The 15845-nt window shown below is 36.7% G+C and overlaps 1 protein-coding gene across 1 annotated transcript; it reads left to right on the top strand.

Annotated features, from left to right (window-relative positions):
- Positions 1-949: 949 nt before the first annotated feature.
- On the top strand, positions 950-15606 carry LOC121429578 (ras-related GTP-binding protein A). Its single transcript, XM_041626674.1, has 8 exons — positions 950-1190; positions 8474-8573; positions 9135-9201; positions 10060-10282; positions 10988-11206; positions 11544-11635; positions 12183-12298; positions 13058-15606. The coding sequence occupies exons 1-8, from the start codon at positions 1179-1181 to the stop codon at positions 13144-13146; spliced, it is 918 nt and encodes a 305-aa protein (XP_041482608.1). The 5' UTR covers positions 950-1178; the 3' UTR covers positions 13147-15606.
- The last annotated feature ends 239 nt before the right edge of the window (positions 15607-15845 follow it).

The following is a 15845-nucleotide window of genomic DNA, read 5'->3' as shown; positions in this document are numbered from 1 at the left end:
GAGACTGAAACAAACGTAAAGGCGTACATTAATTTATAAATGGAACAGACAGAAAATGTTTCAACAATATAAATTGGAACTTAATGGAAGTGGTCAATGAACCAGCCATTAGTAAGCAGTTACCATTCAGTCCAAAGTTCAATGCCAATTCTAAATTTGACCACCAATGATTTAAGAGTTGGCATGATTGTTGGTATTAATACAAGTTACAACCAGGCAGGCATCACCCCGCACCAATCATCATGCCACTATTTCTTGCAATTACACTTCCATTCACTGTACTCATTTAGTATTCACATGTATAACTGGTTGATTTACATCCGGTATCGGATAGCAGGTACTAGTATAAGGATAATCCTATTCATGTGTTGTGAAGCCATACACAGGGAAACCAATCTCATACATTCCACCACCAGTACCACCACAACCGCACACACACACATTTACGACACCCCGCCTCCACACAAGATCCATGCTGTTCCAGAGCGGAATCCCTGTTCTACTTACGCCCAAAACTCGGCTTTCACGGACAGCGATGGACACCTTCTCTCGAACAGCCTTCGCCTCCTCCATGTGCCTTCTTAGCATCCGAGCATGAGGTCGTTCCTTGTCCCCCATTTTGCTCGATATTCCTTAAAATCACAATTCCAATGTTCGATTCTGGCACAATTTCGGTACTCGGTGATTCAACCTGAAATAATTCCCAATGCTGAAATCGCCATATTCACAACATTGCAAGTCGGAAATTGTTTACCATTAATTGCATTGATGGAGATTTAGACGCGTCGATTATCCATGGAGGGTTAATATTGATGTTACTATAATTGTGTAAATAATTTATCTTACCTAAGTTCACTAAAAATAAACGAAAAGAAGCATTCACATCGAATTATCGTTTCAAAAATAAAAGTCACTTTAATCGTATTGCTGTTTGCTACGTATTATGAATTAAGTCTTTTTGATGTTTTAAGCTAAAATAGAATCATCCAAAAGTCACATGTGGTCGGTCATCACGGGTTAGACGCGCCCGTACGCGTACGTAAAGAAATGCACACAGAGTATATGAGCGGCGCGCGTGCGTGAGATGTACAGAATCTGTTGGCTGAATCATATCAAGAAATTCCGTGACAAGCCTTGATTTGTACATCAATTGGGAAGTTCAAGAAAATAGATCGAAAATGAAAAAGAAGGTGAGTTTAATCATCTATAAGCATCCTTTCATGTGATTTGTAATAAAACAGTTCTGTATTCATTATTATTCAAAAATATCACATTTCATGTCATCATTTGGTCATTTCATTCCTTCAGCCATGATACGTACCGTGGCGCATGCGAGTCTTGTGCACATATTTCGAGCGTAGATCTCACGATTCCGTGATACATCAATTCAAAATACACTAGAGTTTGACCGCCATGAACAGGTATAGCACATTCATCAATGCGAGGTGATAACTGTGACAGACTATCAAATCTCACTTTCATTTTCTCAAGCTAACGATGGGTTAGGATTTGTCACCAGACAAGAGTGAAAATAACCAACATCTGGGAATGGGATTGTTGATTTTTAAAAAAATTAAAAATCTTAAGTTTTAATTTAATTTTAGAATGGAATTAACCTGCCCGAACATTTCAGTTTAACGTTAGATTGTCATTCACAATGAAATTTGCATTGAATAAATGGATCATTTGTATGTAGCATTGTAGGGTCTATTTTAGAATAATTATATTTGTCTATTTTTAAATGCAATGTTTATTTTCAATTCTTGCGCGTTCAAAAGTCAGTGTGTGTGATGATGGCCGCTGAATTGTGCTGTGGCTCACAAGAGTCACATGATAATTATGCAGGGCTCCACACTAACCCATTTTTTCTACTGGTCCAACCTATTCATGTCGGACCAGTAGATACCCAGTTTTTCAATTTTTTACTGGTCCGAACCTAAAATCTACTGGTCCCAAAAAATGAAAGAAAACATTTTTTGAAAAAGGCGCGAGTTTATTTTTCTAGCCTTTCGTTACCCCCCCCCCCAAATAAAATGAATGAATGAAGGACAAATAGAAAGCAAGACAGAAACGAAGAAAGAAAGGAAGGAAGGAAGGAAAAAAGAAAAGGTAAAGAAAGGATAGATGTGAAGGAAGGATAAAAAAGGAAGGAGGAAAGGAAGTCTTGCCTGAACAGGGTATGTTTGGCAAAGCAGTTGGGATCTGATCATTACAGCTTGAAGCAGGAAGTTAGAACTGCTATTGCATGGATACATGTATCTATAGGTGGTTTGGAGGAGGGATGCTGATGCTCCTCAAAACAAAAAGAGGGTGTGGCTTTTAATTGAATTGCCTCTGATGCTTTGCAGACTACCATACTAACAGCAGACTTCACAAGCTTCTTCCATTGACTGTATGGTACAGGGTGCAGAATGAGAGAGTGGAGGTCTGGAAGCTTGTACCTAGTATCCTGCCAGGCTTTGATAGAGGTGGTTTGAGTGGAGGGAGCATGCAGGAATGTCCGGTATTCAAAGTGATCGTGGGTTAGATTGAGCAGCTGCCCTATTAGAAGGAGCTTCTCTTGATCCACTTGAGTGCTCAGTGGAATGAGGCCGGTCAGTAGATATACAGATTCATCAGCAGCAGTTTTGGGAATGCCCAAACTTTGCTTGAATAACTGCTGCTGTGCTTGATCAAGCCTTCTCTTCATTCCTTTGGTGAGTGTCATGATCGCTGCTCCATACAGCATTCTGGGAATGCAGTAGGCCTGCTAGAGAGTGGCACAGTGGTTTGGAAGCAGACCCCCAGTATAAGCTCCAGATCCAGTGCGTAGAATGTTTTAGCCCTTTTGCGATGATGTCTTTAGTTGGGTCTCGCCTGATGCTGGGTTTTATGATGCCAAGGTGAGGGTGCATAGAGGCTGTCTACAGTACACCACAACATCTCCAAGATGCCAGGCAGGATACTGAGGATCATTTTTCCCTTCATGACAATACAGCTCTTGGAAGGATTAATTTTATAGCGCCATTCCTCTGCGTATTTATTAGTCTGATCTAGCATGCATTGGAGTTCACTCAGGGATGAGCTAAGTAGGGCCACACCATCTGCCAGTACAAGGAGTCCAGAGTATTGCCCCAGAAGGCTACATCCAATGCTCTTGTCACGAAGAAGTTTGATGAGACCATCCATGAAAGTAATGTAAAGGAGAGGTGAAAGGACACCTCCTTGTCTAACTCCTTGAAGAATAGGAAAGTGCGCACTGACTTTACCGTCCCATTGGACTTGACTGCGCAGGTCATTGTGCAAGGAATTAATCAGATATAGTGGATGAATGCTTGTGTCCTCTAACTTCTGGAAGAGTCCTCTATGCCACACCCTATCGAAGGCCTGCATCAAGGAGGGCAAATAAGTAGGCTTCTTGCTGAGAGTGTTGAGTTCGAGGACCAGCTCAAGGCAGCGTGAGGTAAAGGAAACAAGAATGTCCTTTCTGAAACCCAAACTGGAGCTCATCAGGAATATCGCACTACGAGAACTCTCAATACGAGGTTTAAGGACAAGTTCTAGCAGTTTACAGACCTACAGCAGCCATTCACTCCTGCATTATATTTGTCCCCTCTGTCAAATGAAGGCAAAGCCGGGTTAGCATGCCATTGACTTGATTTCTGTGCAAATTCAATGCAGTTGAGTTTTTTGTGGTTTGTGTTTTATTTGCCATTTTGAAGATAAAATCCTAAATTTGTTTGATTTTTTTAATGCGAACTCTAAACCTAACCATAGATTTCTTAATTTTTAGGGTATTTTTCAGCCACCCCCATTCTTTAAAGGAAAATTGAATCTTTGGAAAAAGATAGCTCGTGTGAAAACAGTAAAATCGAAGAAACAGATTAATGAAAGTTTGAGAAAAAATTGTATGATGGATAAGAATGTTATGAGCATTTGAAGTTTAGATCATTATTGTAATGTAGATCCTCCAGTTGGCAATACAGCAAAGATGTATGGTGTCACATGTGAACGGCTTTCCCATTACTTTAGTATATATTTCACTTAAACTACCCTTTTTTATCACTTCTATCAGTAGATCATTATTCCATATTATGAGGAGGGCATGTAATATAGATTTTCAAAGAATACATTATGAATAGAGAGTTTGTATTACCATAAGAAAGAGCAAAAATATACATTTTGTGGGGGTTTTTTTACTATTTTATAGTCCATTGCAGGGAAAATTGTTCACATGTGATATCACACATCTTTGTCACAGTGCCAATGATATGAGGATCTCCATGAGGATCTCCATAGCATTAGTGATCGCAATGTTTAAATGCTCATAACTTTCTCATTATTTGTCTGATTTTTCTCAAACTTTCTTTGATCTTATTCTTTGATTTTTCTCTTTCCACACAAGCCCACTTCTTCCGTAGGACCTTGGCCTAATGTTTTAAAGCAACAATGGAATCGCTATCAAATGGGCAATTTACACGTAGCTTTGAATTGAATTGAATATCAAATCAGCAATACTTAAATTAAAAGGATCTAAGAGCCAAGGAGAGAATCAATCTGAGAAGAAAGAGTAAATGAGAGGAGCAATTTAGAACATGACTTATCAAAATCGGTTGTGAAATAAGAGAGTTTGAAAAGTCTTGTTTTATTTTCTATAATTAATGACCCTCAAATTGAGAAACATGCTTCAAAATAGCCGATTTAGTAGCCAACTCTCCATTTTTTTTTTAGACAATTTTTAAGATTTTCCCATTTACATGTAGCTTTCAAATTACATCTCGCCTCTGAGCACAACATACATGTCATAGAAAAATATAAATTACATACATATGTTTAAGATCAGAAGAAAATGATCAGCAATATATAAAGTGTTAGGAAGAGTAAGAAGGGTAAGATTTAAATCTTGAAGGTTTAACAAATTGAATTCTACATGTATATCTTTTTCACCTCAAAAAAATTTTAACGATCGTGAATTAATCTGTGACATTGGCGACTTTAACTCCAATGTATTTCCCTTCTCGACTTTATTCAATTCAATTCAATTTCAATTCATTTTATTTCCACAATTCAGTAAAAAATTACATCAACATTGCACAAAGTGATTAAAAAAACAATGAATAATACAATACATAGACTTACTTGGTACAAAAACAAAAGGATAAACAAGTACTGAACATTAACAGAATATTAAAAAGTGGAGGGACAAACAAAGGCCTGGGGCCTATCAAAGGCTTGTCCCCAACATATAAAGATAACATATGACTGATCATAAACAAACAAGCAAATAAAAGTTTGGAAAGATATATAAATTTTATTTTTGTTCTGTACATATAGAAGAGTTCATTCTTGAAGGTACACTATGTATATCACTAGCACCTCAAAACCATCTTGAAACATGTTCCGAAAGATTATGCATTATAACTCCGCTGATTTTGTGGTATTCACTTATAAGGGGCATGATCCGAAATCGAAAGGTTATCACCGATTGCTCTAAAGTTGAATTGAATCTGGAGCCGAATTTGAATTCATATTCTTACCTGTGCCTTAATACCGGTAGTGGCAGAGTTCAGGTTGCACACAAGAATCAAGAGTTGAGAATAACTGTTTTTAAAAAAACATTTTTTTTAAGTTTTTAAAAGTTTCCACTTGCATTGATTCTTTCATCAATTAACTGATGTTTAGGAAATCACAACTTTTCATTTCAAAGGCATTTTAGCTCATAACAATTACTTGATTTTAGCATTCCCAGTGATTCACTCAGATCATTTGTCTATAAATGGATCTGTTTTTGGGCAGATTTGTTTCTGGGGTGAGAGAAGGGTGTTTTATTTTTACCCACCTGTGTACCAGTATATACAAAAATACAGTCTACATGTTGATCAAAACATGATCAAAAGAATCTTCTAAGCCTTGATGATATTTTTCCAGTCTGGAAGATTATTTACCCAAGAACTTGTGGTGACAAGTCAAATTCCTACCAGGTTTGCACTTTAATCCTTACAATAAATTTGAAGTTTTCATTGGACAGTACGTGTACATGCTGTACATGAACATAACCATAAGTAAATCTACATGTACATGTAGGTCAAGGTTCTCTTGTCACTCATAATTGAAATTATGATAATGGCGATTAAAACCCCTGACCCCCCCCTCCCACCCCCTTTTGTGTGCATTGTACGTGATTAGCTTTGTGGGTTCTGTTCTTATCTCTCAGATGCCACTCCAAATCCCAAAGTTTACCTTTAAACTTGTTGATCAGGGCCCAGTAATATTAAGCTTAGCGATTGATTGTTGGCCTGATTTTTATGATCGATTGCATTGTGTATTGTGTACATGTATGATCGATCGTAAAATTCAGCACCGTTATCAATTGTTAAGCTTTATGTGACAGGGCCCAGGTGACTTGTTCTTCAAGCTGTTAATGAAGACTTGAACTCTTACTTAAGAAGGATTTGTTGTGATTATACCTAGCCCAATTATAGGATTGATTTCAAGAATCTTTGCAAAAACAGTGAAATTAAGGATTTCCTTAGATGTACGTGTGCAGAGCTGACTATGCTATTATGTCTCCCAAAAAAATTGGGTATCGATACCATTGTTGCTTTGGATTTAATGAAGATGATTGGAACCTGAGTATAGGAATCCATATCACTTGATGCGTTGTTAAATATCTTGAGAGATCAAATATCAACAACTGCTATCTCCTTCAGTAAATGGGGATAAACTTTACAAATAAATTCTGGTGTACGTGTACATATAAAGTACACTCTATACGGGTACATGTAGTCATTTGTACTGCTTTGGCCATTAAGTATGCATGTAGTCAGAGGAAATTTGTCATCTTTATTCAATCTTGCCTCAGATTTTATTGTGATGTATAAAGTTTTGAAGTTTTCATTTGTTGCTTATAAACTATCAACACATTATATGTGAGCTGTGTGTATCAATGGCCAACATTGACTGGTGGACGTCACAAGTAATATCAGCATCATACGGTGGCCCTTCTTCTTTCAACTTCAAGTTTATCGTTCCTGGAAGTTTATGATGGAAGTAGTCGATACAGTGACCCGAGGCCATATTGCATCTTGCATCCATGGAATCAAGAAACAACAGTTTTGAGCAAGAAAAAAACATTTTGAGTTGTCACTGTGTTGGCCTTTGGCATCCATGCACTGAGGTGTTCTTGCTGATGTCCCGATGCAAAACTTGAATCGTGGATCAAATCTCTGGAATGCTCAATATCATGGCATTATAACCGATATTTCTTGAATCTTGAAATGTGGAGTTACACTCTTAATCGTGGAATTAATATTTTAACTCAGTATGGGACAAGGACATTGATAAACTTCTATTAATAACCCTGCAATTAATTAGCTTTCCTCATTATCTGTAGTCTGCTGGCACAGACCCTGAATAAAACTTTGATCAACAAGTGGGTCTTCATACAAGACTATCACATATAACACTTGCTGTTTCAATCACTAGTCTTGGGCTGTGTATTTCAGACCACTGAACTCGAGTGAAGGGTTTGCAAGTCAGACATTCTGTTTTGTGATGAATGGGATTTACCTACGGGAACGTGAGCTCAGAAGTCGGTGGTTCTTCAAATCTATCAAATGTGGATCAAAGTGTGAACCATAACAGAAGTACATATAGATAACTGGCTCAGCGATTAGCTTGGGCATTATGACAGATGCTCCGGCAACCTTAAGGAGAAACAGATCAGAACAAGAGTTTCTGGCCAAGTTAGAAGTGCTTCACACACAGTATTTAAGAAGAAAGAAGAGAACTGCCAACGATGGAAATAATAATTATATTGATTTTAATTATGATAAATATCCGTGCCATCGGAAGGTATACATGTTTGTTTATCCTGCTAGTCTTTGACATGTATTCCCCAGAGGTTGAATACACTAGGGACCCACTTAAAAAAAAACTTTTGTTCATGAATATACGTGTGTGCAAATTTTGTAGAGCCACCGTGTGAAATTTTATTCAGATTGGCTGCTGAGCCCAGTTGCCTTGGCAGTTCAATTCAATAAGGTAGCTACCATAACCAATCCAATATGGTACATTTAGTTACCATTGTGACAAAGTTACTGTAATTTTTATTGTTTATACCGAACCAAGTACATGTATTCTTTCTTTAGAAAATGTTGCCATTAATATTGAGTCAGTCCAATTTTGTGATCATTCTCATGTATTTTGCATACGGGAGCACTAATTGAGATGTTAAATTGATATCAATACTTTTGCAGGATAGGGCTTATGAATTCAATATTTAAGAATCTCAAGATAAAAAGTTTAGTTGTCTCAATTATAATATAAAGCTAGCGCTTTCTTTTGCATAAAGACTACTTTTGAAAAATAATGTCTTAAAGTGCCGTGCATTAGCTATGTGCATGCCATGGGGGAGTCTAGGTGAAGAAAATATTAAATAGGGGTACTTATTCCTTTTTAATTCATCTCTGCTTTTTTGCTTTAATTCTATCAGGTTTTGTTGATGGGTAAGAGTGGGTCTGGGAAGACCAGTATGCGCTCCATCATCTTTGCCAACTACATCGCAAGAGATACAAGAAGACTTGGAGCCACAAGTAAGTCTACCTCCTCCTTCCACAAAACAGAACATAAAAACTTAAATAGGAACAGAAATGATATCTTGGTTAATGATCATTGCTCATCAACCAACCCAAATCAAGCTTTTCAGTGTCAAGTTTCTGAGGGTTCAGGTTATCTTTGTTTCCTCCCTTCTTCTTTTGGTTTCTTCTCCTTTTGTCTTCTTTTCCTCCTACTTCTTTTCTTCTTTATGATAAACCCTAGACAGCTCTTGTGAACTGTAACTTCCAATCAAATATGAATTAGTTTAGTTTTCAGGTTTATGACCCGCACTCTGATAGCCAGGGTTGACTTTCTACTGATATTAGGATACAGGCCAAAGAGCCTTTTAAGTATTTCAGTGATTTATTTAAAACCATGGCAGAATAGTATTGTCATGCAGTAAAATATCAAATGAAATCGTGCACATCTTGTGCAGCACATGAAAATGTATTTTGCTAAAAGTGATGTGTGACTGATTCATGATTTATCCATTCCAAAAATGTGATTTATTGATCTTATTTTATATTTATGATGATTTTTCTTTGTTTCCTTTGCAGTCGATGTTGAGCACTCGCATGTCAGGTTTCTTGGTAACCTGGTCCTCAACCTGTGGGACTGTGGAGGGTAAGATCAGGGCCATGTTTCATAGAAGTAACTCTCACGTTAACTTTGCCATCCGATAACTACCATGGTAACGGTAATCGAAATTACAAGGATTCCATGCGAGTTACCACTGAATAGCAAAGTTACTTTACATTTAGCTCTTATGCAATGGGGTCCTGAAATTTTTCAAATTAATGTCATAATACAGTTTAAAGGTATTGTTTAACTTTGTGAGCAGTTGATTTAAAACATTCTCAAACCAAGATGAAACATGTGTACAAGTGCATGTATTAGAACTAATAAACCCTGAAAACAACCATTATTGAGAATAAAAAGCTAAAACTACAAGGCAAACCCCGATTTTGTAAATAGCGTCTTATAGACACCTGAATAGTAAACATAAGTGTATGGGATGAAATTAAGATGGTGTTTACGGTCACTTTATATTTCAATTTTTGAAGCACTAAATAATCATTTTCGAACACAATTTTTTTTCTGGGCTTCATTTTTGGAACATATCACAGACACAGGTGACAAGTGTGACCTTTTAGCTCAGATTTTTTAAAAGTCGAACCAATGTTAACCAATCATTTAAGATATGTGTGTCTTCTCCAAATAGAACAACTCCCCAGTAGGCAATTCTGATGTAAAAAAAAAATAGAAAGGATAATTAGAGTAGTAAGTCCTTCCCCTGGCTTGAGCTCTGCATGTCTTTACTGCTCACAAACATTTCAAGGAATGAATCTTGCCAGATTCTTCTTCAACGTTTGAACTGCTTGTACTGTAGTTAAAATCCTTAACAGTAGCCTGAATCAGTCAGATACTGGTAGTGTGAACAATTTCTTTTGTTGTTGAAAAATGTATCTCTTTGATACTCAGTCAAGAAGCATTCATGGAGAACTACTTCACCAGCCAGAAGGACAACATCTTCCGCAACGTGGAAGTGCTGATCTATGTCTTTGACGTGGAGAGCAGGGAACTCGATAAGGATATGCATTACTACCAATCTTGCCTAGAAGCCATCTTGCAGAGGTCACCTAATGCCAAGATCTTCTGTCTCATCCACAAGATGGACTTGGTCCAAGAGGATCAGAGAGAATTGGTGAGGGTCAAAGATGTTGTTGTTTCCAGTCTGGATATTAATATCAGACATCTGTTGTATTGTAACACGTCTTCTTCTTATGTGACTAGTAATACCCTATTTTGCCATGTTTGCAAAACTCACTTTGAATTCTGTGAAGATGCCATTTGAGGTTGCAGCACCCGAGTATTAACAGGTTGTTAGTAGGGGACCAGTGTGCAATCCTTTTTTTCTGACATGTGACTGTTATTGCCATCAGGGGAGATTTTAATATTGCACTATATCAGTGAAAAGTGTTTTGATCTCCTGTTATCCCTAATGGCTGACAGCAAATTTATCATTGAAACTTATTTAAAGTTGTTGTAGCATTAGAAGACATCCAGTACCAGAATTTTGATCTACAAAATTAAATATGATGCAGGGCCCTACTGGGTGTAAACACATCAGATGGAGAGGGTGGAGGGATGATTAGAAGGTACCGTCAATATCATTCTTGAATGGGTTTTTTATGATGAGTTGATAGCATAGTCACTCCAATGGTTCCACTTGATGATGGTAGATGAGGAGAATGAAGAAAATCTTCTGTCTCATCACTTTTTATAGATCTTAAGATATTATTACCATGTGATATTGACTTGTGAAAGTAAATGGGAATATGTTATAGTGGTAGCTGTACATGAAGGTGTAAGAGGGATTAATGTTTTGTCTAACTTCCACTTCATGTAGATCTTCAAAGAAAGGGAAGAAGATCTGAAGAGGTTGTCCAAGCCCCTAGACTGCACCTGCTTTAGAACGTCTATCTGGGACGAGACCCTTTACCAGGCCTGGTCCTCCATCGTCTACCTCCTCATTCCCAACGTAGAACAACTCAAGACCAACCTCATTAACTTTGCCGACATCATTGATGCTGACGAGGTGCTCCTCTTCGAAAGGGCAACCTTCCTAGTAAGTATTTGCTCTCTTCTTGCCCGATAGATTTAAGAATCTGAAAAATATTAAAGACGGATTTTGTCTCACCTGCATAGTAGAGTGAGACTATAGGCGCCGCTTTTCCAACGGCAGCGGTCAAAGGTCGATTTTGATGAAATTTTCAGCCTTATGCTAGTTTGATTTTTCTCTATTTATTCAAATCAACATTTTTCTGGGGTGGACGTGACCTTTAAAGATTGTATTAGCTAAGCACTGTATAAATGTTGCATATTATAAAGCAGTAATGAAACAAATTTTATGAAATCATATTGTCATTAATATTAATATCCAACAAATAATCTTTCTTTTGCAGGTAATATCACATTGTCAGAGGAGAGAGCATAGGGATGTACATAGATTTGAGAAGATTAGTAATATCATCAAACAGTTCAAGCTTAGCTGCAGGTGAGTCCAAAATATGAGAAAAAAAATCAATGATGGAGAGATACACTTTCATTTTTAAGCCAATCAAAATGTTGTCCTCCCAAGGTAAAACGGAGGAAATGTTGTATAAAATATATTCTGATCATGGAAGAAATAATGATAGTAATCCTAAAATGGAAAGCTGAGAACAGCCTTTTGCTTGGTAGAAATTGTTAACTGTCACTTTTTTTAAATTACTAATGTTGAGATGAGGCTTTATTTGTTTCTCACTCCTCATTAATAGTCCTCAGGCAGAGACCCTGATGGAAATATTCATCCACAAGTGGGTCTCCACACAAGACTAGCACAAATAAAGCTTGTTGTTTCAATTTCTGAACGACAGAGACCCTCATTACACAAGTCATGCAGGGCCCTTAGGCTGAATATTCAGGCCACCTTCCCTGAGTGAAGGTTTTAGCAAACTACCTCAGTAATGTCACTCTTCACTTTATAAAGACTTAAAAAGTATCATGAAAAGGATTATGCACCACACTCTCAATTTACTATCCTGTTCCTGATCTATTCACAGTAAATTGGCTGCATCATTCCAAAGTATGGAGGTTAGGAATTCCAGCTTTGCTGCCTTCATAGATGTCTTTACGCAGAATACCTACGTCATGGTCATCATGTCTGACCTGTCAATACGTAAGTCAGTCTGTCCGTCTGCCTGTCTTTCACATGTAGTGTAGTAATAATCATATACTTCATTTCACTACATGCATTTTGTAAAAAAAACATGTATTTTTTTTGTCTGTATCAATTAGCTTAATTTTTTTTCAGGCAACATGAACATGTACATGATAGGAATTATTATATGAACATTTGTCATTCAATGGTATCCATCTTGAGTAGAATGAAAAAGAAAAATAAAGGAAATTAAGATAATAAAGAGGGGTAGAGTGACATTTTATGAAAAACTCGTACATGTATTTTCAATATTGTCCACCCATGCATGATCAATTACTAGGGCTAGGCAAAAGCAAAATATTTGTATTGAAAGGTTCTTCTACTCTGCTTGCCGTTTATAAACATACAAAGATATATAAAATGTATGTCAAATAAGCAATACGAATAGAACATTCATACAAGAAAAGTAAGGAAGAGCATTTGAATAGGGCAAAGCAATCAATTTAATAATAATAATAATATAGGGTATTTATATTGCGCACATATCCACCTTGTTAGGTGCTCAAGGCGCTCCTATATTACCCGGCTAAGCTAGGCGTTCATAGCGCACACAGCTTTTTAAGGAATTACTTCCTATTTAATGAAGTGTTGTGATCATGGAATGTATGGAATGACAGTATCACAATTTAAATTATGAATTACAGACACATACATTGAAATGAAATGATGATTTGTTGATATGTATGTTCTCTCTCGCTCTCTCTCTCTCTCTCACAGCCCCAGCCACAACCCTCATCAACATCAAGAATGCCAGGAAGCATTTTGAGAAGCTAGAACGAGTCAACGAACATCCAATGGTCCGCTGAGAGAACTATTTATAGATTTTGAGGAAGAAAACTACCAATCACATCAAGGAAATTTATCTTCTGTATGAATTCAATTTGATGTCACATGATATGTCCATGGTGTGATGAAAGAACTATGTTGTAGTTTGGCTGTTGAAACCCTCATTTATCAAACTTGAACAATTTCTAAAACAGCTCAGACTAAGCTCTATTTTATAGTTATGACATAACCAACATCCTTTTCCTGCCTAAAAAGAATTCTCTATATGAATTAGGAAACTTTTTACAGACAATATGAAGTCGCTAACATTGCCATAACTATAAATTACAGCTTTTTCTAAGCCATCCTCAAAATTTTGAAACGAGAGTTTTTAACCACCAATCGACAAAATGCAAATCAGGTATTACCTAACAAGTAAATATATCCTCTACAAGATTTCAGTATGGTGCACAAAGTGTCCTGGATTTTATTAGAGAAGTATATATTTATACAAACCTTAAGAATACATCATATTGGGTAAATGTATTTCCTTAATAAGGTGGATTTGCTATTAAAAATTTATTTTGAAATTATACTTTAATCTGCTTCACTATTTTGTTTTGAAGGTGCATGGAATATACATGATTTGAAAGAGAATTATATACAGACCTTTAAAGTCACCTATCATATCAATGTATCTTCTTATTAATATATGTCAGAAGGTGCACAAATTATAAATGAATTGAAAGAGAATCACATATGGACCTTGACCTTGACTATGCCTTCGGGGCAGCCTCCCAGAATTGCAGAATTCCCTCTTGGTAATGACAATTTTGAGTAGTGTGATAAATTGAACCGATCAACTGAAAAATTGAATATCGACTGTAATGGTTCCTTTCTGTTTGACATTGTTTTAGACCAAAGTTTGAATCGAATCAGAGCCCAAAATAAGGAATTATTATTACTATCTTTGTAATATTTTCCGAAATGCACCATTTTGATAGTTTCAGTCAAATCTCATTTACCTTTCAGTTTGAACGTGTATTGGTAGTGCAATTTATTTTTCTTTTCTTTTTTTCTTTTTCATTCTTTGAATATATAACTATATTATGTGCAACATTTAGTGTCAAATAGTGGATTTAAGGCCCTGTTCTCAATCATTCTTATGAACTGGTTCCCACTAAACCAATCTAGTGAGAATCGGTCCAGCAGAACTTAGTGCTCCAAACAATTCAAAAAGCGATCTTAGATCACCTCTTGAAGTGATTAACAAAAAATGCTTTACTTGGTTAGACCACAAAGGCTGATACCAAACACGGGCTGCAGGGGGGGGGGGGGCTGCACACTTTTTTTTCCAAAACCGTGTACAAAACTTAAAATGACCATGTGATTACAATTTTTTGCAAGGTCAACCCCCCCAACTTTCAAAACCGTTCCATGGCCCCTGAAACAGGCATTAGACTTGCGCCCGATATCATTGTTATTGTTGCAGGGCTCGAATTAAGAATTTAAAGGGGCAAGGCCATTTTTTAAAAGGGCACTTAAGGGAAAGGGCAGGCAGTTTTCACTATATGGGACATCCAAGGCCACCAAAAAAAGGGCATCAATAATAAATGCACTTTTCAATGGGGGCCACAGCAAAAAAGGGCAGTTATTTTGGCCTTAAGTCTACAAATATTTGAAAGGGCATCAAGGCCATTTCTGAGGGCATCTAAGGCCATGGACTTGGATGGCCTTGGATTAATTCGAGCCCTGTTGTTGTTATCAATGGCAGAGTTGTAATTGATCAGATCAATCTCAAGTTTGGGATTCCATCAATGTCGTAATTATTCCTACCGGAAATGGAAACAGATGAGCATAGTGTGATGTCAAGACATGATGCATGCTTGAGTATTAATCATAGGCCCGTATTCTGAAGTCGGGTTTAAATTAGACCATGGTATAACTCTGCTAAAATTATGAACAGCCAAAAATGTCAAAATTTTCCTTACATTGTATATTTCTAATGTTTTTCTGTGCTCTTTCCTAACTTGTGAATGGTAAAGAAAGCAATGGTAGTTATCCTTCTGAAACATTTAAGAATTATTTGAGAGAAAAATGTGCTGATACATTGAAATTAAACTGTTAGACGTTTTTGCCACTATTGGCTATCCATAGTTAAACCACATCTTTAAACCAGAGTCTAAATTAGACCCGACTTCAGAATATGGGCCATAGTTTGTTAATACTTTGAACAGTCACATGCATTCTAGGTTTGGTGTTGGTGGCTGACCACAGATGTGATTGATCTTATCAATTGTATTACTTTATAACACTAGGTCCTGACAAGATAAAAGTATGTGTCAGTGATAATTTACCATTTCATCTTCCAAACTAATGTACACTGTAGAAGTATTTCTTGGTTACAACATGCATTTTGTGTCATTGAACATTTTATTTCTAATGAGTGCAGACTTGGCAACATGTTCAGATGTTTGGCATGGTTTACCATAACGAATAGAGCATTGTTGTAAAAGTGATTTAACAGGCCTTTTTTCATACATTCTCCTATTATATCATATATTATTGTAGCTTAGTTACATGTACTCGATTTATGTTAACACCATTTTCAATTGTGCCCCCTTTCCTAAAGGTCAAGTCCACCCCAGATAATTGTTAATTGGAAATGATCGAGAAAAATCAAACAAGCATAACACTGAAAATTTCATCATAATCGGATGTAAAATAAAAAAAGTTGTGA

The sequence above is a fragment of the Lytechinus variegatus genome, chromosome 16, assembly GCF_018143015.1.
Source record: "Lytechinus variegatus isolate NC3 chromosome 16, Lvar_3.0, whole genome shotgun sequence".
NCBI classification, from domain to species: domain Eukaryota; kingdom Metazoa; phylum Echinodermata; class Echinoidea; order Temnopleuroida; family Toxopneustidae; genus Lytechinus; species Lytechinus variegatus.
This window is presented reverse-complemented; position numbering and strand designations above follow the sequence as displayed.

Bases quoted from the DNA above. Each gene is read 5' to 3' on its own strand.
- LOC121429578 (XM_041626674.1), top strand. The intron at 10,283-10,987 runs GTGAGGGTCAAA...CACTTCATGTAG, and splicing joins AAGAGGATCAGAGAGAATTG to ATCTTCAAAGAAAGGGAAGA. The intron at 12,299-13,057 runs GTAAGTCAGTCT...TCTCTCTCACAG, and splicing joins CATGTCTGACCTGTCAATAC to CCCCAGCCACAACCCTCATC.